Source organism: Cetorhinus maximus, chromosome 14, assembly GCF_964194155.1.
Source record: "Cetorhinus maximus chromosome 14, sCetMax3.hap1.1, whole genome shotgun sequence".
NCBI lineage: Eukaryota > Metazoa > Chordata > Chondrichthyes > Lamniformes > Cetorhinidae > Cetorhinus > Cetorhinus maximus.
Window position 1 is genome coordinate 38,090,869 of NC_135892.1, and position 27,732 is coordinate 38,118,600.

Consider the following 27,732-nt stretch of genomic DNA (forward strand, 5'->3'; position numbering starts at 1 on the left):
CCTTGGAGGCTCTTTAATTTAAGGTACTTCAACCACTAACTCGCACCTTGTGGGCTTTTCTCTCTCTAGCTCGTTACTGACAACTTTTCCAGCGACAATTTGAATTCCGCGACTCCGTACTCGGATTAATCCTACATGCTTGCACCATTGCGGGTATACGGCGTTACGTTGCTACAGCTTGCGTCTGTGAGGAAGCTGTGGAGCAGATAGCAAGATCCACGGACAGGCTTCTCCATGTCGTTGACGGCTCGTTGGATCTGCTCCTCCAGGGCTCTGGCTTGGGCAGGCTCTGCCACCAAAGGTTATAATCGTTCGAGGCGCGTCAGTAAGAGACTTTTGCTTTGTTTGCTGCTTTTAAATGGACCTGCTTGGGGATTTTGTACTAAATGATAATGAATATAAAGTGTAGGCTTGATACGTAAGTGACATTTAATTCGGAAAGGTTCGATACTTAAAAATTAAATCGGGCAACTGAAATGTGATGTTTACATTGTGGCAGGAAGTAAATGTGACACTTAAAGGAAATAAGCGTTATTGACAAGGCTTCTAAATGTTGCACCAATAAGCTGCATTTATGTGGCATTATATTTAATAAAATGTGCTAAGATGCTTCACGGAATCATAAAATCATGGTTATCGCACAGACTGAGGCAAGTCGGCCTGTAATGTCTGTGCTGGCTCTCTGGGAGAGAAACTGACCCGGTGTATGTCAGCCATGACTCAGGTAGTAGCGTCACTACCACACTTGCCTCTGAATCACAAGATTCCGGTTCACGTTCTATTCCAGGACTTCAGCACAAAAAGCAAGGCTGATACAACATTCCAGCACTAATGCCGGTACTGTCTTTCAGATTGAGATGTTAAACTGAGGCCCTATCTGCTTGATTGTATAAATGCAAAAGATTCCATGGCTCAATTTTGAGGACGAGCAGGGGAGTTATCCCCAGTGTTCTGGCCAATACGGTATTTATCAACATTGCAATACAAACATTATCTAGTTATTATCAAATTAAGTTTGTTACAATCCTGCTAGGGACAGTTAACATTTAAAGAAAAATCTGAACACCTTGTTTTAACTACACCACAAGATTTCACGGTTTAAACAAAAACAAACTTGATTTTATATCAATGAATTAAACAAAACATGCAGTCTTAACATTATAAGTCATAACTATGTTTTGCACTGTTTTACTCTCTACTTCGCCCAAGCTTTTTCCTTTTAAGACACGTCAAACTTAGTTATTTACTTCTGTAGGGACCACCCATAGATATGTCACAGTCCTTTGGAAACTACTTTAATTCCCTACTGTTCCAGCTATTCTGAGAGGTAAGACTTCATTTACTACCTCTTGAATGTAGATACCTCAGTCCATTGCCTTCTCAATACTTCCAAGCTAATCTGCTGGTGCTTTCTTTTGCCATAAGACTCTGTGAGGACCATTGTAGATTTTTCCGCTAACTTCAAACTAGGCAATCTTCCAGCTTCTTTTCCCTCATGAAATCCAAACTGAGATTAAGCCCCACCTGCATTTCATTGGATGAATGATGAAGTTCGCTTTTTCTCTGCTTACAGTGTGGACCTACTAGCTGTCATTTACTTTGGCTATCTTCTCTCAGTGAGCTGCGAACTACACACACCAGGTCCATGCTGCACTTAACTCTCTTAGATACATTGAAACCAGAGAACTTGCTGAAGCTCGCCCATCTCCATGACAACGTAGCATGTTCTGGGATGTCCTCAAACAGACCTTTAGGTTAATAATCCCTCATTTGACTGAATTTCACTCAGTAGTGGGGTTGTGGGATCAATTGAGGGAAGGTGTGATAAATTAAAGGGAGAGGACGAAGCAAGAGATCAGGGTAGCAGTAAGGGTAATGATAATCAGACTGTGGCAGGAAGGGACAGAGCATACAAACTTAAGACCGTGCCAGCAGATAAGGCTAGAGGTTGCAAAAAATAGTAAAAAGATCAAACTAAAGGCTCTGTATCTGAATGTACGTAGCATTCGTAATAAAATAGATGAATTGTCAGCTCAAATAGAAATAAATGTGTGTGATCTGATAGAAATTACAGAGATATGGCTGCAAAATGATAAAGCCTGGGACCTGAATATTCAAGGGTATATGACATTTAGGAAGGATGGAAAGCTAGGAAAAGGTGGAGGTGTAGTATTGTTAATTAAGGATGATGTTAGTACACTAGAGAGAGATAACCTTAGTTCTAAAGAACAATATGTAGAATCTGTTTGGATAGAGATAAGAAATAGCAAAGGTAAGAAGTTACTTGTGGGAGTAGTTTATAGGCCCCCTAACAGTAACCACACTGTAGGGTGGAGCCTTCAGGAAGAAACTGAACTCCCTGGGCTTGTGAGGAAGTTCTAGTGATAATCAAGGGTGATTTTAATATATCTATAGATTGGATGAATCAGATTGGCAAAGATAACCTGGAAGATGAGTTCATAGAGGCTTTGAGTTGCTTTCTTAGAGCAGCAAGTTCTAGATCCAACCAGAGAACAGGCTATTTTAGATCTGGTAATGTGCAATGATTGAGGATTAATTAATGATCTCAGTGAAGGCATCCTAGATAGCATTGATTATAACAACTGAATTTTGCATTTAGTTTGAGGGAGAAGAGAGTTGCTCTGAGACTGGTCTTTTGAACTTAAATAAGGGCAATTATGAGGGTATAAAGACAGAGCTGGCTAAAATATCAGTAGCAATGCAGTGGCAGACATTTAAAGAGTTATTTCATAATACTCAGCAAATATACATTCCAATCAGAAAAAAAGACCCCGGGAAGGACGCACCATTGTGGCTAACTAAGGAAGTCAAAGATAATATCAGATTGAAAGAGGAAGTGTACAATTCTGCGAAGATTAGTGGCGGGTGAGAAGATTGGACAGTATATTAAAAACAACAAAGAATGACTGAAAAAAAGGATGGGGAAACTAGAGTATGAAAGAAAGCTAGCTAGAAATATAAAAATGGATAGTAAGAGTGTCTATAGGTATTTTAAAAGGAAAAGAGTAACTAAAGTGAGTGTTAGTCCTCTAGAGAGAGAGCCTGGGAAATTAATAATGGAAATAAGGGAATGGTGGATGAATTCTTGAACAAGGGTGTCATATTTGCCAATTTCCAATCCTCTGGTACCTCTTCCGTATCTGGGGAAGGCTGGAAGATAGCCCTTCCACTTCCTCCACCCTGATTAACTTGGTTGAATTTTTTAAGGAGGTATCATGGAAGGGTTGATGAGAATAGCTCATTTGATGCAATCAATATGGATTTTAACAAAGCTTTTGTCAAGACCCCACATCATCAGAAATGTTATCCATATGGATTTTACGAAAGTGTTTGACAACTACCAGAAGGCTGGTTAACAAAACGGAGGGCCATGATATAGGAGGGTGGTCAATGTCAGATTGGATTAAGTACAGAAAACACCAAGCCATGGTAAATGGGTGTTTTTAAAACTAGAGTATGGCAGATGGAATTTAATGCAGAGAAGTGTGAGGTGATGCACTTTGAAAAACTATTTCATTTCCCACCCATCTGCCATTCTTTCATGGGATGTGGGCATCACTGGCTTAAGCCAGCTTTTGTTGCCTAATTGCCCTTGAGGAGATGGTGCTGAGTCACCTTGTTGAACTGCTGCAGTAAATGTCGTGTAGGTACATCTACAGTGTAGTTTGGAAGGGAGTTACAGGATTTTGACTCAGCAACAGTGAAGGAATGGTGATATAGTTCCAAGCATGACGCTTTGTGGATTAGAGGGGAACTTGCAAGTGATGGTGTTCCCATGCATCTGCTGCCCTTGTCCTTCTAGATGGTGGGAGGTGCTGTCGAAGGAGCCTTGGTGAGTTGGCACAGTTCTAAAGAGTATGCAGGGACAGAGGGACCTATTCAGAAAGTAATTAGTAATGCTGATCTGTTCTGATGAAAGGTTATTGACCTGAAATATTAACTCTGCATTGACCACATTTTTCCAGCCCTCAGTAAACACAGGCATGAGATAGCAGACAGCTGGAGAAATGCAAATATCACATCTTTTATTCAGAAGGAGGTGTAAGGATAAGCCTAGCAACTATAGACTAGTCAATTTAACCTCCATGGTGGAGAAGCTTTTAGAAATGATAATTCGGGACAAAATTAACAGTTAGTTGGGCAAATGCAGTTTAATTGAGGAAAGTCAGCACAGATATGTCATGGGCAAATCATGTTTAACTAACCTGCTTGAGTTTTTTTAATGAGGTAACAGAGAGGGTTGGTGAGGGCGATGTGACTGACACATGGACTTGCAAATAGCATTTTATAAAGTGCCACATAACAGGATTGTGAGCAAAGTCAGAGAACACAAGAAGTAGGAGCAAGAGTAGACCATATGGCCTGTTGAGCCAGCTCTGCCATTCAAGATGAGAATGGCTGATCTTGGGCTTCATCTCCACCTTCCTGCCCAGATATCCTTTGATTCCCTGAGAGACCAATAATCTGTCCATCCCACCCTTAATTGTTTTCAAAGATGGTGCATCCACAACCCTCTGGGGTAGAGAATTCCAAAGATGCACAGCCCATTAATTGAAGTAATTTTGTCTTATCTCAGCCTTAAATAATTGGACCCTTATCCTGAGACTGTGTCCCCGTATTTTAGATTCCCCGACCAATGGAAACAATCCCTCAGTGCCTACCCTGTCAAGCCACTGAGAATCCTTTATATTTCAATGAAGTTGCCTCCCATTCCTCTAAAGCCCATTGAATGTGGGCCCAATTTACTCAACCTCTCCATCATCCCAGGAACCAATTCAGTGAACCATTGCTGTACCAGCCCCAGTGTAAGAAATGAAAGGGTCAGTAGCAGCATGGATATGAAATTGACTGAGTGACAGGAAATAGAGTGTAGTGGTGAATGGTTGTTTTTCAGACTGGAGGAAGGTTTACATTGGGGTTCACCAGAATTGGTGTTAGGACCACTGCTTTTCTTGATATTAGACTTTGGTGTACAGGGCACAATTTCAAAATTTGTGTGTGACAAAAAACATGGAAGTAATGTGAACTTGAGGATAGCGTTGAAGTACAGAAGGCCATAGTGGAAAAGTGGCAGATTAAATTTAATTTAGGAGCATAGAGTACAAAGGCAAGTTATGATAACCTGTATAAGACACTGGTTCAACTGGAGTAATATGTCAAGTTCTGGGCACTTTAGGAAGGTTGTGAAGACATCAGGGAGAGTGCACTCAGGAGAATGGTTCCAGGGATGAGGAACTTGAGTTATGTGGATAGTTTGGAGAAGGTGGAGCTGTTCTGCTTGGAGAAGAGAAGGTTAAGAGGAATTTTGATTGAGGTGTTCAAAATCATCAAGGGCCTGGGCAGAATAGATAGGGAGAAAATGCTCCTGTTGGAAGAACCAGAGGACACTGATTTAAGGTGATTGACAAAGGAAGCAATGGTGACATGAGGACAAACATTTTTACAAGTGGTTAGGATCTGGAATGCACTGCCGGAGAGTGTGGTGGAGGCACGTTCAATCAAGGCCTTCAAAAGAGAATTGGATAATTATCTGAAGAGAGCACATTTGCAGGACTACAGAAAAAAAGCAAGGGTGTGGGACTAGGTGAGTTCTTGCAAGGAGCCAACATGGACAAGATGGGCCGAATGGCTTCTTCTATGCCATAACCATTCTATGATTCTATAAGATGATAAGTTGGTCCTGTTAGCAAACTGTTCACCTCACTGATACCAGATTTATCCTCTTCACAACATAGATTTTTGTTATAGATTGTGCTTATCTGCTTAATTCTTGACCTGATGACAGTACCCCTCTCCTGAATTTAACATTCTAAAATTCTTTCATCTTTCTATTTTGGCAGGAAAAATTGGAAAATATGCTGGACCAGTTATTGTGGGGTAAGTTTTTGAAAGGTCATTTAACCATGTTTGAATAGTTTTTTATTAATTCTTGGGATATGAATATTGCTAGTAACGCTGGCATTTATTGCCCATCCCTAATTACCCTTAAGAAGGTGGTGCTGAGCTGCCTTCTCGAACTGTTGCAATCCATGTGGTATAGGTACTCCCAAAATGCTGTTAGGGAGGGAGTTCCTGGATTTTGACCAAGTGACAGTGAAGAACTGGTGATATATTTCCAAGGCAGAGTAGGAGGGGACCATGCAGGTGGTGATATTCCCATGCACCTGCTGTCTTTGGTAGAAGTTGCAGGTTTGCAAGGTGCTGGCAAAAGAGCCTTGGCAAAGTGCTGTACTGCATCTTGTAGATGTTTAAGGTGGTGGATGGAATGCCAATTAAGCAATTGTTTTGTCTTGGATGGGTGTTGAGCTTCTGAGTGTTGTTGGTGTTACTGTGCTGGACAGATTTTTCAGGCCTGAACTTCCGCAGAGTGGCAATCAGAGTTGTGGGGGCTGGGGTTTTGAGGGGGTGGGAGAGTTCCGTGGACGGTTTGGGGAGAGGTGGGGGGATCCATGGAGGGGGTCGGGACTTTTGTAGTTGGTGGGGGGGGGGGGGGTGCGGTGGGGTGGGGGGTACTAATTGGGGGTCCCATGAGGGTTGGGAGAGGTCAGTACATCAGTTACCTAGAAGCTAGAAGTCTAACTTTTAAGAAGTTTAATTCTTATAATTTTTTCTGGGTAACTATTCCTTTAAGACAGTCGGAACCATCCAAAGTTTGCGATTTAAATCATATTTTCTGATGGATCCCAGTGCAGGGCAATTGCCCATCAGTAGTTTGAACTTCCTAGGCAATTACCGTGCAATCCTTACCTAGTATGTAAGGGGTTGGGGAGGAGGGGAGGGGGTGTCCCCAAAGCATCTTTGGGGTACTCCTCCATGCCCCCCAAAGATAGACTGCCCTGGAGCTCAGAAGTTATGGACCTTGATCTCTCAGGGAATCAAGGGGTAATGGGGAATGGGTGGGGAAGTAGAATTGAAGCCCAAGATCAGCCATGATCATGTTGAATGATGGAGCAGGCTCGATGGCCCATATGTTTTACTCCTGCTCCTATTTCTTGCATTCTCTAACTTTGCTCTAAAGTTATGTGGCACTTTATCAAATGCCTTTTTTAAGTCCTGTACACCACATCAGCCGCATCAACCTCATCAGCCAGGCACGTGGGAGAGTATTCCATCGCATTTCCTTACTTGTGCCTTGCAGATGGTGGATAGGCTTTGGGGAGTCAGGAGTTGTATTATTTGCCACAGAATTCCCAGCCTCTGACCTGTTGTTGTAGTTTATATGGCTGGTCCAGATCTGGTCACTGATAACCCACAGGATGTTGATGGTGGGGGATTTAGTGATAGTAATGCCGTTGAATGTCAAGGGGAGATGGTTAGATTGTTTTCTTCTTGGAAATGGCCATTGTGACACAAATGTTCCTTAGCAACCCAAGCCTGAATGTTGTTCGGGTCTTGTTGCACATTGGCACAGACTGCATTAGTATCTGAGGAGTTTGAAATGGTACTGAGCAATGTGCAATCACCAATGAACATCCCCATTTCTGACTTACGTTGGAGGGAAGGTCATTAATGAAGTAGCTGATGGTGGTTTGGCCTAGGACGTTAACCTGAGGAACTCCAGCAGTGATGTCCAGGGTCAAAACGATTGGCTTCCAACAGCCACAACCATCTTCCTTTGTACTAGATACGACTCCAGCCAGTGGAGAGTTTTCTCCCTGGTTCCCATTGACTTCAGTTGTGCTCGGGCTCCTTGATGCCATTGCATCAAATGCTGTCTTGATGCCAAGGGCTGCCACTCTCAGCTCAAGTCTGGAATTCAGCTCTTTTGTTAATGTTTGGAGCAAGACTGTGGTGACCCCTGGGGTTGAGTGGCCCAGGCGTAACCAAAGCTCATCATCAGTGAGTAGGTTTTTGCTAAGTGCTGCTTGATTGCACTGTCGACAACAATTTGCTGATGATTGAGAATAGACTGATGGTATAGTAATTGGTCAGATTAGATTTGTCCTGCTTTGGTCAGGACATATATTTTCCACATTGTCAGGTAGATGCCGGTGTTGTAGCTGTACTGGAGTGTACAGGAGTGTAAGGGAAGGGTAACACCTCTCTCAGATGGGCTCGCTGCACTCTTTGGAGTGGGTCATTCTGTATTGGTCCTCACTTTCACCGAGCTCTCACCTTTGGCTCTAAGTAGTTGTTAGCATGCGACAGCGACCGCAGCCCGGTAAACCGCATTGATGGGTGGGCCAAACCAGGTGAGGATAGCTGTTGGGACTGCTACCCTGGTGACTTAGGATTTGTCTATCCTGGCATGTGAAGATTGATTCTGGCACACTGGATGGATGAGGCCAACCTCAGGTCTAACGATCTTGAAGGCAGGTCAGCACTGTATTGTGGAATGCGTAGAGCTTGACAAGAGACCCACTGTTACCCACTGAATCTGGATCTATCTCCAGCCATCTAGACCCATCTTGCCACTGGACCAAGATAGGTCAGGACATGAGGGTGAGGTTAGTGGTGCACAACTCTCCCTCACTATAATCCAATTCAAGCACAAGTCATGTTCGTCACCTTTCTTTATCATCTGTCATCCATCATCTATCTGTCACATGTCCTTTGGCAACGGGCAAGCAACATAGCAGCAGGAGTGGATTCACTGGAATGAAGCAGAAGTGGAACTCAGCAGCCCCTGAGCAACCCTCTTGAGACCACACTGCTCACCTCCCAATATGAGAAAGGGGCTAGGAAAGATGCCCTAAACATTGTCTGCTTCACCTCCCTGGCCAGCAGACCATGGTTGGCAAGGATCCCATCAACCTGGTCGTGAGTCAATCTCAAAAACGAAAGTAAAGGTGACACCGGTCACCATTGGCACATGGAATGTCTGTGTAGACAACTGCACAGCCAACAGACCTGAGAGAAGAACTGCTCTCTTCACTAGAGAGCTGGCTAGGTACAACGTCCAGAATGCTACTTCAGCGAGACACCTAACTGAAGAGGGTCAGCTCAAGGAAATAGGTGCAGGTTGCCTTTGGAGTAGCCATGGAAAAGAAGAATGGTGTGAAGCTGGCATGGTCTTTGCTCTCATGAACCAACTCGTCAGTGAGCAGACATGCCTTCCCAAGGTTATTAACTCATCTCCACTCCTTGGTTGCCACCTTGCCAAAGCCAGACAAGCTAATCATTCTTGGCAACTTCAGCACAAGAGGTGGTGGAGATCACCAGGCATGTGGAGGGGTCATCAGCAAAAACTGGGTTGGCAGTTGTAACAGCAGCGATCTCTTCTTGTTGAAGATGTGTGCTGAGCATAAGCGCTTAATCATCAAAACGTTTTCAGTTTCCCTAATCACAGTAAGACGTTTTGGATGCACCCCTGTTCTGTGCACTGGCATCTAATTGACTCTGACATCACCAGCCAAAGGGCCAGGCAGAATGTGCATGTAATGAAAGCCACGTGTGATGCTGACTGCTGTACTGACCACTGTCTTATCATTTCAAAGCTTAGCATCAAGACCTATCCCCTTAGATTTCCACATGGTATGGAAGTACAGAAGTGTCTCAATGGCTCAAGGCTGAAACAGGCAGTCATGAAGGAATCTCTTTTAGAGAAACTTGAGTGGCCTGAGTACAATGAAAATGGTCACTTAGTGCATTGAGGATGACTGGGCAACCTTCAGAGATATAGTATGCTCCACTGCTCTAGAGGCCCTTGGCTCTAACTCTTTTGAGCATCAAGATTGGTCCAATGAAAACAAGGAGGTAATCCAGAAACGACTGGAAGGGAAACTTTGCCTCAACAAGGATTACCTCAATGAGAAGTCAGCATTATCCAAGCACGATGCCGACCGAAACATTCCCTGGACTGTCCAATACAAGCTCAGAGAGATGCAAGACACTTGGCTGAATCAGAAAGCAGGCGAACGTCAGTCATATGCAGACCACCAAGACTAGAATAGGTTCTGTGACGCTCTGAAATATGTCTACTGGCCCTAGTCTACTGGTTCATCACCAATACTCGGTTCCAACGGGTCAATACTGCTCATAGAAAAAGCCCAAATTCTAGAAAGATCGGCAGAGCACTTTAACCAAATCCCCAATGAGCCTTCATCCATGAACGAAGGAGCAATCAAAAGGCTGCCACAAGTTGCCATCAACAGCTCTCTTGATGGCCCTCCCATGCAGTTAGGAACTACAAACGTAATCAAACTCCTGTCTGATGGTAAAACTCCAGGACCTAATGTTATCCCACCTGAGACCTACAAGGCTGGAGGTCAATGCCTAGTCAAAAAAACTCACGGAACTCGTTAGCCTTTATGGGACTAAGGAACCATCTGGCAAAGATACAAAGATGCCTCCATTGTCCACCTGTACGAACAGAAAGGAACTCGGCAATCTCGCAACAATTATAGAGGAATCTCATTCCTCTCCATTGCTGGCCATATCTTTTCCAGAATCTGCTGCTAAAGAGTAGGTGCGGTTTCAGAAAAGGCCAAGGAACCACTGATATGTGTTCGCAGTTCAACAGCTCCAGGAGAGATGCCAAGAATGGACCTCTACATCACGTTTGTTGATCTGACCAAGGCATTTGACACAGTCAGCTATGAGTGCCTTTGGAAGGCAATGGAGAAATTTGGCTGGCCTGAGAAATTCTTCAGAATGGTTCGACAGTCCCACGACAGCATGCTTTACTAATGGAGTTAAACAGATTAGCGTGCTAGTGCCAAGCCACTTCTGCATGTTTTTCTCCACCATGCTCTCCACTGCCTTCCATAATGGTGACCCTGGCATCGAAATCAGATATCACATCGATGGGAAGCTGCTCAATTTGAGATGATTCCAGGCAACAAACAGCCAAGGGCATAGTTCACAATTTCCTGTTTGCTGATGACTGTGCACTAGCTGCTGGCTCGGTGCTGGACATGCAGTATTGCATGGACTTATTCTCTAATGCACGTGACAACTTCACCCTTACATCAGCACAAAGAAAACTGAAGTAATGTACCAACCTACTCCAGGAAAGGCCTATCTCGAGCCCAAGGTTTTGGTCCATGACCAGAACTTGTCAGCAGTGGATAAATTCACTTATCTCAGCAGCACACTCTCTCCAGCTGTGTATGTTGACGACAAGCCGCATGCAAGAATCGCCAAAGCAAGTGTAGCCTTCAGCAGACTTCAAACATCAGTCTGGGAATGAAGAGAATTAAATCTGCCAGTTAAAACTGAAAGCTTGTAGAGCAATCATCCTGCCCACTCTGTTCTACACATGCAAGACTTGGCCTGTGTACAAGTGTCATTACAAGAAGCTCACCACTTTCACTTGAGCTGCCTTTGGAAGTTTCTGAAGATCAGATGGCAGGGCAAAATACCAGACACTGAGGTGCTCACCTGAGCTGGCATGCCAAGCATCCACACCATATTGAGACAGTCACAATTGAGTTTGGGTGGTCATTTTACCAGAATGCCTGACACTTGCTTACTAAAGTGCATCATCTTTAAAGTGCACCAAACACTCCTTTCAAGTGAAGCAGCATTTCACTTGCATTTCCCCTAACTTAGTCTACTACATTCGTTGCTCCCAGTGCGGCCTCCTCTACATTGGAGAGACCAAACGCAAACTGGGCGACCGCTTTGCAAAACACCTGCAGTCTGTCCGCAAGAAAGACCCAAACCTCCCTGTCGCTTGCCATTTTAACACACCACCCTGCTCTCTTGCCCACATGTCTGTCCTTGGCTTGCTGCATTGTTCCAGTGAAGCCCAACGCAAACTGGAGGAACAGCACCTCATCTTCCGACTAGGCACTTTACAGCCTTCCGGACTAAATATTGAATGCAACAACTTTAGATCTTGAACTCCCTCCCCCATCCCCACCCCCTTTCCATTTCTTCCCCCTCCCTTTTGTTTTTTCCAATAATTTATATAGATGTTTCTTTTCCCACCTATTCCCATTATTTTTAAATCTATAACTGTAATGCCCTGTCAGTCTTTCCACCCCACCCCCACTAGAGCTGTACTTTGAGTGTCCTGCCATCCATTCTTAATTAGCACATTCTCTTAGATAATATCACCACCTTTTACACTTTGTCTTTGTTCCTTTGTCTGTGACTTCTTTTGATTATCTCCTCCTATCATTGCTTGCTTGTCCCTACAACCACCCCCCCCCCCCCAGCAACTTCTCTCCCCCCCACCTTAAACCAGCTTATATTTCACCCCTCTCCTAACTTTACTCAGTTCTGCTGAAGGGTCATGAGGACTCGAAACGTCAACTCTTTTCTTCTATGCCGATGCTGCCAGACCTGCTGAGTTTTTCCAGGTAATTATGTTTTTGTTTTGGATTTCCAGCATCTGCAGTAGTTTTTTAGTTTTTTGTTTTCATCTTTTGAGAGGTTGAGTTTGGGATGCACCCTTCTGGTGATCAAAGGCAGTGCCAAAAGGACACTGTGAAGGCTCACTTAGGGATTTTGAGAACTGGGAGAAGCTCGCCTAGTTTGCTGCTGATGATGTAACCAAATAAAGGCCTCCTTTGAAAGTAAGCAGATATCAGAGGCAGAAAGAAAATGCAACAAAAGGAAACCCAGACCCAGCAACTCATCCGAAACTCAATCGTTTGCGGTACCCTGTCCTATTTGCTGCACAACCTCCGGGTCGCAGATCGGCCTTTAGCAAACACCCACTGATCAAGAAGAGCTGTACTGGAATAGTCTGGCGAAGGGCAAAACTAGGTTTGGTGTACAAGTCCTCAGTGCTGCAGCCAGGATGTTGTCAGGGCCCATAGCCTTTACAGTAACCATTGCATTCAGCCTTTACTTGATATCACGTGGGGTGGATTGAATTGTCTGAAGACTGGCATCTGTGATGGTGGGGACCTCAGAAGGAGATCAAGATGGATCATCCATTCAGCACTTCTGTGTAAGATGGTTGCAAATGTTTCAGCCTTGTCTTTTGTATTAACTTGCTGGCTCCACCATCATTGAAGGTAGGAATTTTTTGGAGCCTCCTCCTCTAGTTAGTTGTTTAATTGTCCACCAGCATTCATGACTGGATGTGGTAGGGCTGCAGATCTTTGATCCGATGCACTTCGTTCTGTCTATAGCATGCTGCTTCTGCTGTTTAACATGTATGTCGTCCTGTGTTGTAGTTTTATCAGGTTGCTACCTTATTTTTAGCTTTAGCTGGTGCTGTTCTTGGCATGCCCTTCTACACTTATCATGGAACAAAGATTGACCCCTGGCTTGGTGGTAATGGTGGAGTGAGGGATATTCCAGGCCATGAGGTTACAGATTGTCATTGAACACAATTCTGCTGCTGCTAATTGCCCACATTGCCTCATGGATGTCCAGTTTTGACCTGCTAGGTCTGTTTTGAACAAATTTATCTGCGACAGGTAGATTGGTGAGGACAAGTTCAAGAGGGTTTCCCCTCTTGTTTGTTCTCTCGTCACTTCCTGCAGGCCCAGTCTAGAAGATTTGCCCATCAGGACTGTGCCAGTTTGCTCAGGAGTGATGCTACAAAGCCATTATGCTGATGGACATTCAAGTCCACCACCCTTTGTACATTCTATGCCCTTGCTATCCTCAAAATTTTGAAGTTACTTTTCCATGTATTGGGATCATATTGAAGTATATGGTTGCTCAAGTCTGCAATGATTTATTTGGCCCTGGCTCTTCAAGCACTGAAGAACCACCTTAGTTTGTTGCATTTTCAAGAACATAAATGAAATTACAGAAAGGTAACATGTAGGTACAGAAAGTCATTATAATTGATTGGACGATTGATGTAAACCTTGAAAAAAGCAACCTTGAACACTTGTTTTTACAGTTTATTGAAGTGAATCAATCTGTCTTTTCTTGCCTACGATAGCGGCTGCATATTTATTACCTATGAAATCCTGGCACTGGGAGAAAACGTGACTCTTGACACACAGGCTGTAGAACAAGAGAAACTGAAATCATATATCTATGTGTACACCATTCCACTAGAACAGCAAGGATTGGAGGGTGAGTCCTACCATTTACATTAAGTTTTTAAAGATGGAGTCCTATACAACATCTGTGTACTTCCCACCAGAAATGAGTGCGTACATCTTGGACACCATTTTCGATTCTCATGTAGCAAGTAATGGCTAAAAGACGGGTGCTACAGGAATGTTTACCCACCATAAACTGTCAGCTTGCCATTAGTGGCTTGGCTTGATATTTTCCAGGTGTAAACCTACAAAAAGGACTGGAGAAAAAGACCCAGCCCTATTAAGCATTAGTCCAGACATTCACATATCATTGACCCCTTTGCATATCATTTTTGGGGACAGGTGAACTTAGCCAATTCATGGAAAACTCTGGGGAAATCCCTCTTTGACTATATAATGAAATTAAGTAAAGCTCTAGGAGCCCACAATGGTCCCTAGGTCCTGAAACTTGCATCTTACAATTGCAAGTTGAAATGCCCTCTTCACAAGGGCTGCCGACTCTGGTTTTACATATTCCGGGAGATGTTGGCATAAGTGGCATCACTGAAAGCCTGTCGAGAGCAGATTCTAGGTTTTTAAGTTGTCTGTACGAAGAGGGATACATAAATACAGTTCCTGCAATACCACCTCTTATTGCTGTCGAGTAATTGGTGGGGGAGAGATACTGGAAACATCAGCAGCAAGAAAATCTCAATCCCAAACCATATATAATAAAGCCCTTTGGCAAGCCTTGGCTGCACCGTGAATTCGGCCCACTTTCAATACAGTTGCAGCTGCGAACCCACAATTGACACAGACGGAGACATTGCAAATTGGAATCCGGATACTCCAATGGAACTGGAATCAGAACACAGTTTAACCATTCAACATTCCATTCCAGCGCAGGCTGCCACCCCTGATAAATTTCAGGCCTTTAAATGTTTGAAATATGAAATTTAAAAAATCTTTAGCAACAATTTACTGCATGTAGGAATGAGACTTAAAAGTTTAAATTGTTCCATTTCTACTTTAGCAATTATGATGTCGCAAAAAGGGTGTTTATGTTCTAAGTATGAGCTGTACCTTTGCGAGTTTAATGAGCAGTTAATGTGTAAATCCAGAATGTTCTTAAAATTAACAGGGAAGTTGAGAGTGAGGTACTCTTTGTGCAAGACAAACAGCAGAGTGGAGCAAATTTCCCACCAAGTTCTGATGATTAGCAACTCATGACGCTTTCTTGGCTGAACTTGCTGGCGGATTTGTGCATTAGTAACGGCATGCGGCATGAACTCATCGTTATTTGTCGAACCAGGTGTGGTGGAGGAGGCTGTCTGTGTGTGTGTGGGAGGGGCTGTCTGTGTGTGTGTGGGGGGGACTGTCTGGGTGTGTGTGTGTGTGGGAGGGGCTGTCTGTGCGTGTGTGTGGGGGACTGTCTGTATGTGTGTGTGATGGGTGCTGTGTGTGTGTGGGGGAACTGTCTGTGTGTGTGTGTGTGTGTGCGGGAGGGCCTGTCTGTGTGTGTGCGGGAGGGGCCGTCTGTGTGTGTGCGGGAGGGGCCGTCTGTGTGTGTGCGGGAGGGGCCGTCTGTGTGTGTGCGGGAGGGGCCGTCTGTGTGTGTGCGGGAGGGGCCGTCTGTGTGTGTGCGGGAGGGGCCGTCTGTGTGTGTGCGGGAGGGGCCGTCTGTGTGTGTGCGGGAGGGGCCGTCTGTGTGTGTGCGGGAGGGGCCGTCTGTGTGTGTGCGGGAGGGGCCGTCTGTGTGTGTGTGGGGGGGGTCTGTGTGTGTGTGTGTGTGTGGGGTAGGGCTGTCTGTGTGTGTGTGTGTGTGGGGGGTGTCTGTGTGTGTGGGGGGGGGCTGTCTGTCTGTGTGTGTGGGGGGTGCTGTCTGTCTGTGTGTGTGGGGGGGGCTGTCTGTGTGTGTGTGTGGGGGGGCGCTGTCTGTGTGTGTGTGTGGGGGGTGTCTGTGTGTGTGTGGGGTGGGCTGTGTGTGTGTGTGTGTGGTGGGGGGCTGTGTGTGTGTGTGTGTGGGGGGGCCTGTCTGTATGTGTGTGTGTGTGTGGGGGGGCTGTCTGTGTGTGTGTGGGGGGGGGCGCTGTCTGTGTGTGTGTGTGTGGGGGCGCTGTCTGCGTGTGTGTGTGTGGGGGTGCTGTCTGCCTGTGTGTGTGTGGGGGTGCTGTCTGCCTGTGTGTGTGTGGGGGTGCTGTCTGTGTGTGTGGGGGGGGCTGTCTGTGTGTGTGTGTGTGGGTGGTCTGTCTGTGTGTGTGGGGGGGCTGTCTGTGTGTGTGTGGGGGGGGGCTGTCTGTGTGTGTGTGTGTGTGTGGGGGCTGTCTGTGTGTGTGTGTGGGGGTCTGTCTGTGTGTGTGTGTGTGTGTGGGGCGTGTCTGTGTGTGTGTGGGGGGGGGTGCTGTCTGTGTGTGTGTGGGGGGGCTGTCTGTGTGTGTGTGTGTGTGGGGGGGCTGTCTGTGTGTGTGTGTGGGGTGCTGTCTGTGTGTGTGTGTGGGGGGGCTGCCTGTGTGTGGGGGTGCTGTCTGTGTGTGTGTGTGGGGGTGCTGTCTGTGTGTGTGTGTGGGGGGGCTGTCTGTGTGTGTGTGGGGCAGGCTGTCTGTGTGTGTGTGTGTGTGTGTGTGTGGGGGGGGCTGTCTGTGTGTGTGTGTGTCGGGGGGGGGCTGTCTGTGTGTGTGTGTGGGGGGGCTGTCTGTGTGTGTGTGGGGGGGCTGTCTGTGTGTGTGTGGGGGGGCTGTCTGTGTGTGTGTGTGGGCGGGGGGCTGTCTGTGTGTGTGTGTGTGTGTGTGTGGGGGGGTCTGTGTGTGTGTGTGTGTGGGGGGGGGGCTGTCTGTGTGTGTGTGTGGGGGGTGTCTGTGTGTGTGTGGGGGGCGCTGTCTGTGTGTGTGTGGTGGGGCTGTCTGTGTGTGTGTGTGGGAGGGGACTGTCTGTGTGTGTGTGTGTGGGGGGGGACTGTCTGTGTGTGTGTGGGGGGGGGCGCTGTCTGTGTGTATGTGTGTGTGGGGGGTGTCTGTGTGTGTGTGGGGGGGGGCTGTGTGTGTGTGTGTGTGTGTGTGTGTGTGTGTGGGGGGGGCTGTCTGTGTGTGTGTGTGGGGGGGGCTGTCTGTGTGTGTGTAGGGGGGGCTGTCTGTGTGTGTGTGGGGGGGCGCTGTCTGTGTGTGTGTGGGGGGGCTGTCTGTGTGTGTGTGTGTGGGGGGTGGCGCTGTCTGTGTGTGTGTGTGGGGGGGGTGTCTGCGTGTGTGTGTGTGGGGGGGGCTGTCTGTCTGTGTGTGTGGGGGGGGGCTGTCTGTCTGTGTGTGTGGGGGGCTGTCTGTGTGTGTGTGTGTGGGGGGGCGCTGTCTGTGTGTGTGTGTGTGTGTGTGTGTGGGGGTGTCTGTGTGTGTCTGTGTGTGTCTGTGTGTGTGTGTGTGTGTGTGGGGTGCTGTATCTGTGTGTGTGTGTGGGGTGCTGTATCTGTGTGTGTGTGGGGGGTGCTGTGTGTGTGTGTGTGTGGGGGGGGGCTGTGTGTGTGTGTGTGTGGGGGGGGCTGTGTGTGTGTGTGTGGGGGGGGTGCTGTGTGTGTGTGTGTGGGGGGTGCTGTGTGTGTGTGTATGTGTGGGGGGTGCTGTGTGTGTGTGTGTGGGGGGTGCTGTGTGTGTGTGTGTGGGGGGGGCTGTGTGTGTGTGTGTGTGGGGGGCTGTGTGTGTGTGTGTGGGGGGGGCTGTGTGTGTGTGTGTGTGTGTGTGTGTGTGTGGGGTGTCTGTGTGTGTGGGGGGCTGTGTGTGTGTGTGTTTGGGGGGCTGTCTGTGTGTGTGTGTGTGTGTGTGGGGTGCTGTGTGTGTGCGTCGGGGGCGGGTGTGTGTGCGCGTCGGGGGCGGGTGTGTGTGCGCGTCGGGGGCGGGTGTGTGTGCGCGTCGGGGGCGGGTGTGTGTGCGCGTCGGGGGCGGGTGTGTGTGCGCGTCGGGGGCGGGTGTGTGTGCGCGTCGGGGGCGGGTGTGTGTGCGCGTCGGGGGCGGGTGTGTGTGCGCGTCGGGGGCGGGTGTGTGTGCGCGTCGGGGGCGGGTGTGTGTGCGCGTCGGGGGCGGGTGTGTGTGCGCGTCGGGGGCGGGTGTGTGTGCGCGTCGGGGGCGGGTGTGTGTGCGCGTCGGGGGCGGGTGTGTGTGCGCGTCGGGGGCGGGTGTGTGTGCGCGTGTGTGTGTGTGTGTGTCGGAGCGGATGTGTGTGTGTGTCGGGGGCGGGTGTGTGTGTGTGTGCATCAGGGGCGGGTGTGTGTGTGTGTGTGTCGGGAGGCAGGTATGTGTGTGTGTCGGGGGGCGGGTGTGCGCGTGCGTCGGGGGAGTGTGTGTGTCGGGGGGCGGGTGTGCGCGTGCGTCGGGGGAGGGTGTGTGCGTTCGTCGGGGCGGATGTGTGTTTGTGGGGGGATGTGTGTGTGCGTGGGAGTGTGTGAATGGGTGTGGCGGGGGTGTATGGGTGTGTCAGTGATGTGTGTGTGTGTGGGGTGGGGGTGTGTGTGGGTAGGGGGTGGGGTGTTGGGGGGCGTTCATGTGTGTGTGTGTGGCGGGTGGCAGGGTGTGTTGGTGTACTCGTTTTTACTAAGAATCCAGTATTTCCATGAAGTATAATTTCAAAATTTGTGGACAATGCAAAATTGGATATAGTTAATACTAAGGAACACTGCGACAAAGTACAAGAGAAGCTTGCAGAATTGTCTGTGTAATGAATAAATTAATTCCAAATAGACAAAGGTGCAGTCTTGAATTTCACCACGAAGAATAACAAGTTACTGCTTGGAAGAATCTAAATGTGGCAGAGAAATGAAAGAATCTAGGTGTATAGATAGATACACAAATCACTAAACATAGCAACACATTAAAAAAAGCAAACCAAGCACTGGAGTTCATTTCTAGTAGGATGGAATTGAAAGTAAAGAAGTTTTGTTAAACTTGTTTAGAACTTTGATTAGACTATTGAACTGTGCTGAGTTCTGGTCTCCATGTAATAAAAATCATAGACACACTGAAGAAATTGCAAAAAAAGATTCACAAGGATGATACCAGAACTGAGAGGATATGCTTACCTGGAGTTATTTTCTCTAGAAGAGAGAAGGATGAGGAGTGACCTAATGGATGTCTTTAAAATTATGAAGAGGTTTCAGACAGCAAAGACGTTTCTATTTGTGGGAGGACACCAAAACTAAGAGCCAATAAATTTAAGATTGTTACCAATGAAATAGATGCATTTAAGGAGAACTTGGGTGAAAACATAAGGGAAAAAAGGAATAGATTATTATGCTTATAGGTTTAAGATAAAGATAAATGTGGGGAGGCTCATGTGGTACATAAACACCGACACTGACCAGTTGGGCCTAATGGCCTATTTCTGTGCTGTACATTTTTACGTAATTTTCCTTTATTATTGGTCCTGTTTTATGTTCAAATTAATTTACATAGTTGGGAACAGGATGTTAAATGAAGTATTATGTGGAAGGATGGTCTGGCACCACTTCGCAGCCTTCCATCTCGTGAGATGACGGTTTGCGCCGTGGTGATCAACTCCATGTTAAATATCGCCTGGTGTGGCTCTGGAGCTCGACTCTGGCATGGCAGTCTCTGTCGCATCTGCTGCAGAGGAGCACAGTGGGCTGAGAAGGTGCAGAATTTGCTGGCCCCTGTTTTCACTGGGTCCTCTACTCAGTCAGTCAGTTAAGCTTTCTGTTTTAGCTCGTCTCTTCCAATACCCTTAAAATAGTAAGCCACCAGTGGTTATGCCTATCGGCACCTGCCTTCCTGTTGTCAATGTCAGTGTCCACCACCTTCATATCTCGCTTGCAGATGTCCTTGTAGCCGAGGCATGGACGCCCAGCTCTGAAGAAGAGTCATACGGACTCGAAACATTAATTCTGTCCTTCTCTCCACAGTTGCTGTCAGACCTGCTGAGTTTTTCTAGCATTTTTTGTTTCTGTATCATGACCCAGTGACTGATTCACTATACAGAAGGTCTTTGGGTATACAGCCATTTCTAGCTGTATCCATCCAATGAACATGGCCGAGCTAGTGCAGATGCCTATGACTTAGCAATGAGTGTGTGCTGATGGGATTAGCACACTCCAGGACTTCTGAATTGGTGACCTTGTCCTACCAAGAGATGCCAAGGATACATCTGAGACAGCGAAGGTGGAAACTTCAAGATTTTCTCCTATCTAGCATATGTTGTTCAGGTCTTACTACTGTAGAGGAGTGCACTGAGGATATAGGCTTAGTTGTATCATGACAGTGTTTTTATGACAGCGTTATGAATTTCAAAAGAAACTGATTTTAAGGTTACCTTTTAAAAACCTTGAGCCGAAACAAAATGGATTCTGATGGTCACATGACTTCTGTTATGGATTCAACCCTTACCATCCACATATAGGCCAGACTGTGTTTACTGTAAGAGGATTCATAAAAGATATTTGGAGTTCCATGGGTCCTCAAACAGGCAATGGCTAAGATAGGCCCTGGAACTGGGCTAACCAGTTTCCTTATTTGGACCAACTACCCGCGGTTACTAGAAATGTCCTCACACCCTTTCCTGAATGAGGTGTCACATTTTATCTCGCTTCCCTCCCAATCTCTGGTATCTCCACTATAACCATGGAAGATCGGAAGATTATTGAAAGTTCTTCCACCATATTCACTCCCACTTCCTTTAGCAACCAGGGATGCGAGTCATCCAGACCAGGCAACTTATCCACCCTAAGCATAACCACCCTTCCTATCAGTTTTCACCCCATTCATTACCTCTGTCATCTCCATTTCTACCAATATTTGTCAGCATTCTTTTCCTCCATAAACACTGCTACAAAGTACTTGTTGCATATTCTTGGCTTGCCCTCTGCCTCTAGCCATATATCATCTTTATCCCAAATTGGCCCCACCCCACTTCCTACCAACTGTTTACTATTTATATGATGGCAGAAGATTTTTGGATTCCCTTTTATGTTAACTGCCATTCTATTCTCATATTTGCTACTTTTATTTTCCTCTTCACTTCCCTTCTCAACCTATTCTATTTGGCCTGGTTCCCACCTGAAAAATTGACCCGAGATGCACCATACACCCTCATTTTTTTTTTTTGATTTCATCATATTCTCCATCTCCCTCATCATCTAAGGAGACCTGGCTTTGGTTCCCTTACCTTTCACCCTTGTTGGAATGAACCTAGCCTGTCTCGCAACCATCTGAGAGAAAAGAAAATTTCCTCATCTCCTAAATGGGCAACCCCTTATTTTGAAACGGTGACCCTGAGTTTTAGATTCTCCCACAATCCTTTCCACATTCACCTTGTCAAGTCCCCTCAGGATTTTGTATGTTTTAGTCAAGTCACTGCTTACTCTTCTAAACTCCAGCAGATACAAGGCTAGTCTGTCCAACCTTTCCTCTTAAGGTAACCTGCCTATTCCAGGTATTAATCTCGTAAACCTTCTCTGAACTGCTAATGCATTTACATCTTTTCTTAAATAAGGAGACCAATACTGTACACAGTACTCAATATGTGGTCTGACCAATGCCCTGTGAAACTGAAGCATAACCCCCCTACTTTTGTATTTAATTCCCCTTGCAATAAACAATAACATTATATTAGGGTTACCAATTACTTGCTGCACCTGCATACTAACCTTCTGCGATTCATGCACGAGGACCCCCAGATCCCTCTGCATCTCAGAACTCCGCAATCTCTCTCCAATTAGATAATATGCCTCTTTATTTGTCCTGCCAAAATGGGCAACCTCACATTTTCCTATACCATACTCCATTTGCCAGATCTTTGCCCACTCACCTAACCTATCTATGTCCTTTTGTAATCTCTTTTGTCCTCTTCACAACTTATTTTCCTACCTACCTTTTTGTCATCCACAAATTTAGCAACCATACTATCCAAATCATTTATATAAATTGTAAAGAGTTGAGGCCCCAGCATTGATCCCTGTGGCACACCACTCGTCACATCCTGCCCACCAGAAAATGAGCCTTCTCTTTTTCCTATTAGCTAGCCAATCTTCTATCCATGCCAATGTTACCCCCTACATCATGAACTTTGATTTTCCTCAATGACCTTTGATAAGGCACCTTATCAAATGCCTTCTGAAACTAAGTACAGCACATCCACTGGTTCCCCTTTATCCACAGCACCTGTTACTTCTTCAAAGAACCCCAATAAATTGGTTAAACATTATTTCCCTTTCACAAAGCCATGTTAACTCTGCCTGATTAACTTGAATTTATTTAAGTGCCCTGTTATGACTCTTTAATAATGGCTTCTAACATCTATGACAGATGTTAAGCTAACTGGCAAATTCTGACAAGGCTTGGATTTATTACTGATTCTTGGTTACTTTGAGAAGGTAATGATGGCTGTTTGAGAATCATGCCACATATAATGATGTTAGGTAGGAAATTCCAAGATTTTGGCCCAGTAGCAACGAAGGAACAGCACAATGTGTGTAATGTTTGGATTTGACAGTAATATGAAGATGATGTCTCTATGACATCTTGTCTCTCTGTGCTAGAGCTCATGGGGCTTGAAGGTTCTGTCACAAATTGGTCAGTTTCACTATCGATTCTTCTTTTTAAAAATCAAACTGCTACGAGAATGGTCCATTCCAGATTGGTCCTAACTAGATTTGACTGGTGGATAGTTAGATATATTGATTAACTTTATGTCAGAATTAACTGTGGCATGTTGAATATTCAATATCAATTACAATATTTTTTTCATTCTTATTTCTTTGTACAATTTTTTCAGCTGATTATACAATTTTTATATTTGATGATCTTCTCCATTCTCAACATCCATGTTCTGTGAGTGATATGTTAATTTTCAGTTTTGCTGTATTTCAGGAATTACAAGCAAGGCCAGAAAAGAACTGCAGAGAGCAGTTAAAAGACTGGTGCAAGCCACAGCCGAGATGTTCTCATGGCCACTGGATGGTCAGTAAGTCTTAATATTTCCATTGTTAGTATGTAATAGAGTTGAAATACTGGATAAGTCCTAGGCCCAACCATCTCCAGCTGTTTCTTCAATGACCTTCCTTCCAACATAAGGTCAGAAGTGGGGGTGTTTGTTGATGATTGCACAATGTTCAGCACCATTCGCAACTCCTCAGATACTGAAATAGTCCATGTCCAAATGCAGCAAGACCTGGACAATATCCAGGCTTGGGCTGACAAGTGGCAAGTAACATCCGTGCCACATAAGCGCCAGGCAATGACCATCTCCAACAAAGAATCTAACCATCACCCCTTGACATTCAATAGCTGAATCCCCCACTATCAACATCCTGGGAGTTAACATTGACCAGAAACTGAACTGGACTAGCCATATAAATACTGTGGCTACAAGAGCAGGTCAAAGACTAGGAATCCTGCGGCGAGCAACTCACCTCCTGGATCCCCAAAAGCACAAGTCAGGAGTGCAGTGGAATACTCTCCATTTGCCTGGGTGAGTGCAGTTCCATCAACACACCAACATACAAGAAGCTTGACGCCATCCAGGTCAAAGCAGCTTGCTTGACTGGCATCACACCCACAAACATTCACTCCCTCCACCATCGACGCACAGTGGCAGCAGTGTGTACCGTCAATAAGATTCACTGCAGAAACTCACCAAGTTTCACCAATAAACTCGCCTTGGTGAGTTAGACAGCACCTTCCAAACCCACAACAACTACCACCGAGAAGAACAAGGGCAGCGTATACATGGGAACACCACCACCTGGAAATTCCCCTCCAAGCCATTCACCATACTGACATGGAAATATTTCGCCATTCCTTTGCTGTTGCTGGGTCACAATCACAGAGTGCAGAGGAGACCCTTCGGCCCATCGAGTCTGAACCGACACGTGAGAAACACCTGACCTACCTACCTAACCCCATTTACCAGCACTTGGCCCATAGCCTTGAATGTTATGACGTGCCAAGTGCTCATCCAGGTACTTTTCAAAGGATGTGAGGCAACCCACCTCCACCACCCTCCCAGGCAGCGCATTCCAGACCGTCAACAACCTCTGGGTAAAAAAGTTTTTCCTCACATCCCCCCTAAACCTCCTGCCCCTCACCTTGAACTTATGTCCTCTTGTGACTGACCCTTCAACTATGGGGAACAGATGCCTATCCACCCTGTCCATGCCCCTCATAATCTTATACACCTTGATCAGGTCGTCCCTCAGTCTTCTCTGCTCCAATGAAAACAACCCAAGTCTATCCAACCTCTCTTCATAACTTAAATGTTTCATCCCACACAACATCCTGGTGAATCTCCTCTGCACCCCATCCAGTGCAATCACATCCTTCCTATAATGTGGCAACCAGAACTGCACACAGTACTCCAGCTGTGGCCTCACCAAGGTTCTATACAACTCCAACATGACCTCCCTACTTTTGTAATCTATGCCTCGATTGATAAAGGCAAGTGTCCCATATGCCTTTTTCACCACCCCACTTACATGCCCCTCCGCCTTCAGAGATTTATGGACACACACGCCAAGGTCCCTTTGTTCCTCAGAACTTCCTAGTGTCATGCCGTTCATTGAGTCAAATTACTCCTTCCAAAGTGTATCACCTCACACTTTTCAGGGTTAAATTCCATCTGCCACTTATCTGCCCAGTTGACCATCCTGTCTATATCTTCCTGTAGCCCAAGTCACTCAACCTCACTATTAACCACCCGGCCAATCTTTGTGTCATCCGCAAACTTACGAATCCTACACCCCACATAGTCATCAATGTCGTTTATATAAATGACAAATAATAGGGGACCGAGCACAGATCCCTGTGGTACACCGCTGGACACTGGCTTCCAGTCACTAAAGCATCCTTCTGTCATCACCCTCTGTTGCCTATAACTAAGCCAATTTTGAATCCACCTTATCAAATTACCCTGTATCCCATGTTCATTTGCCTTCTTTATAAGTCTCCCATGTGGGACCTTGTCAAAGGCTTTGCTGAAATCCATATGTACTAAATCAGCTGCACTACCCTCGTCTACGTACCTGGTCACCTCCTCAAAAAATTCAATCAAATTTGTTAGGCATGACCTCCCTCTGACAAAGCCATGCTGACTATCCCTGATCAAACCTTGCCTCTCCAAGTGGGGATAGATTCTCTCCTTCAGAATTTTCTCCAATAGTTTCCCTACCATTGGCGTGAGACTCACTGGCCTATAGTTCCCTGACTTATCTCTACAACCCTTCTTAAATAGCGGAACCACATTAGCTGTTCTCCAGTCCTCTGGCACCTCCCCCGTGATGAGAGAGGAATTAAAAATTTGGGTCAGAGCCCCCGCAATCTCCTCCCTTGCCTCCCTCAGCAATCTGGGGCACATCATCTGGACCTGGAGATTGGTCCACTTTTAAGCCTGTCAACACCTCCAATACCTTGTCACTCCTGAGATCAATTTGCTTAAGAACCTCGCAGTCTCTCTCCCAGAGTTCGATACCTTCATCCTCATTCCCTTGGGTGAAGACGAATGTGAAATATTCATTCAACACTCTAGCAATGTCCTCTGGCTCCACCCATAGATTGCCCCCTTGGTCCCTTATGGGCCCTACTCTTTCCCTGTTTATCCTCTTCCCATTGATATACTTATAGAATTTTTTGGGATTTTCCCTACTTTTACCAGCCAGAGCTTTCTCATATCCTCTCTTTGCTCTCCTAATTGCTTTCTTAAGCTCCACCCTGCACTTTCTGTAAACCCACTAATGCCTCCACTGATTTGCTTCCCTTATACCTGCTAAAAGCCTCTCCTTTCCTTCACATCGTAACCTGAATATCTCTGGTCATCCATGGTTCTCTGGGCTTGTTACCCCTTCCTATTCCTTCCCTGGAGGGAACATGTTGAGTCTGTACCCTCCCCATTTCCTTTTTGAATACCCCCCACTGCTCCTTGGTAGATTTCCCCACAAGTAGCTGTTCCCAGTCTACCTTGGCCAAATCCTGCCTTATTTTATTGAAATCCACTCTCCCCCAATCCAAAACATTTTTTTGCAACTTGTCGATTTCTTTGTCCATAACAAACTTGAACTGTACCATGTTGTGGTCACTATCACTAAAATGCTCCCCCAACACCACCTCAGCCACCTGTCCGGCTTCATTCCCCAGAATTAGGTCCAGCACTGCGTCGTCCCTTGTTGGACCCTCCACATATTGGCCTAAAAGGTTCTCCTGTACACATTTCAAGAAATTCACTCCATCCAAGCCTTTAACACTATGCCTATCCTAATTAATGTTGGGAAAATTGAAGCCACCTAATATCACCCTGTAGTTATTGTTTTTACACACCTCCACAAATTGTGCACATATTTGCTCCTCAATTTCCCGCGGACTATCTGGGGGCCTATAATAAACACCTAACAATGTGGCTGCCCCTTTTATATTCCTAAATTCTACCCACAAAGCTTAATTCGATGTCCCCTCCAAGATATCATCTCTCCTTACTGCAGTAACGGACTCCTTAACTAATAATGCAATGCCTCCTCCTCTTTTACCCCCTCCCCTGTCTTGCTTGAAGATTCTATATCCTGGAATGTTGAGCTGCCAATCCTGTCCCTCCCTCAACCATGTCTCAGTGATGGCTACTATATCACAATTCCACGTGTCAATCCTCACCCTTAACTCATCTGTTTTACCTGTCATACTCCTGGCATTAACGTAGAGGCCATCCAGCCTTGCCTTACTCCCTTGAAACTTAACGCAGCTGTACTCACTCTGACTTGATTGTTTTACTGTATTATGACGTGTCCCTATTCTGCTAACATTCTGTGTCCCCTCCCCCTGCCGAATTAGTTTAAACTCCTCCCAACAGCACTAGCAAACCCGCCTGCAAGGATGTTAGTCCCGCTCTGGTTCAGATGTAGACCGTCCCACTTGTACGGGTCCCACCTTCCCCAGAAACGGTCCCAGTGATCCAGGAATCTAAAACCCTCCCCCCTGCACCAACTCTTAAGCCACATATTTATCTGCGCTATTCTCCTATTTCTGAGCTCACTAGCACGTGGCACTGGGAGTAATCCAGAGATTACAAACCGAGAGGTCTTCCTTCTTAGTCTACTGCCTAACTCCCTGAACTCTTGATGCAAGACCTCATCCTTCTTTCTACCTATTTTATTGGTACCAACATGTACCATGACCTCTGCCTTATCACCCTTCCCCTTCAGGAGCTGTTCAGTGACACCCCGGACCCTGGCACCAGGGAGGCAACATACCATCCTGGAGTCACGTTGGCGGCCACAGTAGCGCCTATCTGTTCCCCTGACTATAGAATCCCCTATTACTATTGCTCTTCCTCTCTTCCTCCCCTCCTCCCCTCTCAGGTTGCTTGTGGTGCCAGGAGCTTGGCTCTGTCTGCATTCCCTGGAGGAACCAGGATCAGCCTCCAAAATGGAATACCGATTTGCGAGTGGGACCCCAGGGGACTCCTAGAATTCCCTCCCTAACAGCACTGTGGGTGTACCTGCACCACAGGGACTGCAGCAGCTCAAGAAGGCAGCTCAGCATCACCTTCTCCAAGGCAATTAGGGATGGGCAATAAATGCTGGCCTAGCCAGTGACGCCCACATCCCATAAATGAATGAGATGCATTAACTGTCTTGGCACTCGCAGGCCATGTGCATCTGGCATGTTTTCTTAATACCTTTATGAGTGCTACTACATGGTTCATCCCCCTCGCTGCTAGTTGTGGTGGCTCAGGCTGCTGACCTTGCTGCCCTGTGGTCTAGGATGACCTTGGTAGCCAAGATCCACACCAGCCTCCTGAGGTAGAATACAGCTACTCCTCCCATGTAAGGCACTGCTGACCTGAGAAAGACAAGGACCTT

The 27,732-nt window shown here is 46.3% G+C and overlaps 1 protein-coding gene across 6 annotated transcripts in view; it reads left to right on the forward strand.

Moving 5' to 3' along the window:
• The first annotated feature begins 36 nt into the window (after positions 1 to 36).
• The window catches only part of serac1 (serine active site containing 1), a 198,111-nt gene continuing 170,415 nt past the window's right edge, over positions 37 to 27,732 (forward strand). For 2 of the 6 annotated variants that reach the window (XM_078556815.1, XM_078556817.1), the window contains exons 1-4: positions 44 to 325; positions 5,862 to 5,898; positions 13,817 to 13,953; positions 22,760 to 22,849. In XM_078556815.1, coding sequence (XP_078412941.1) covers positions 235 to 325; positions 5,862 to 5,898; positions 13,817 to 13,953; positions 22,760 to 22,849 — 355 coding nt within the window. In that variant the 5' untranslated portion in view covers positions 44 to 234. Of the gene's footprint in view, positions 326 to 5,861; positions 5,899 to 13,816; positions 13,954 to 22,759; positions 22,850 to 27,732 lie in introns of all 6 variants that reach the window. The other 4 variants (XR_013578666.1, XM_078556818.1, XM_078556819.1 and 1 more) reach the window with 4 other exon arrangements.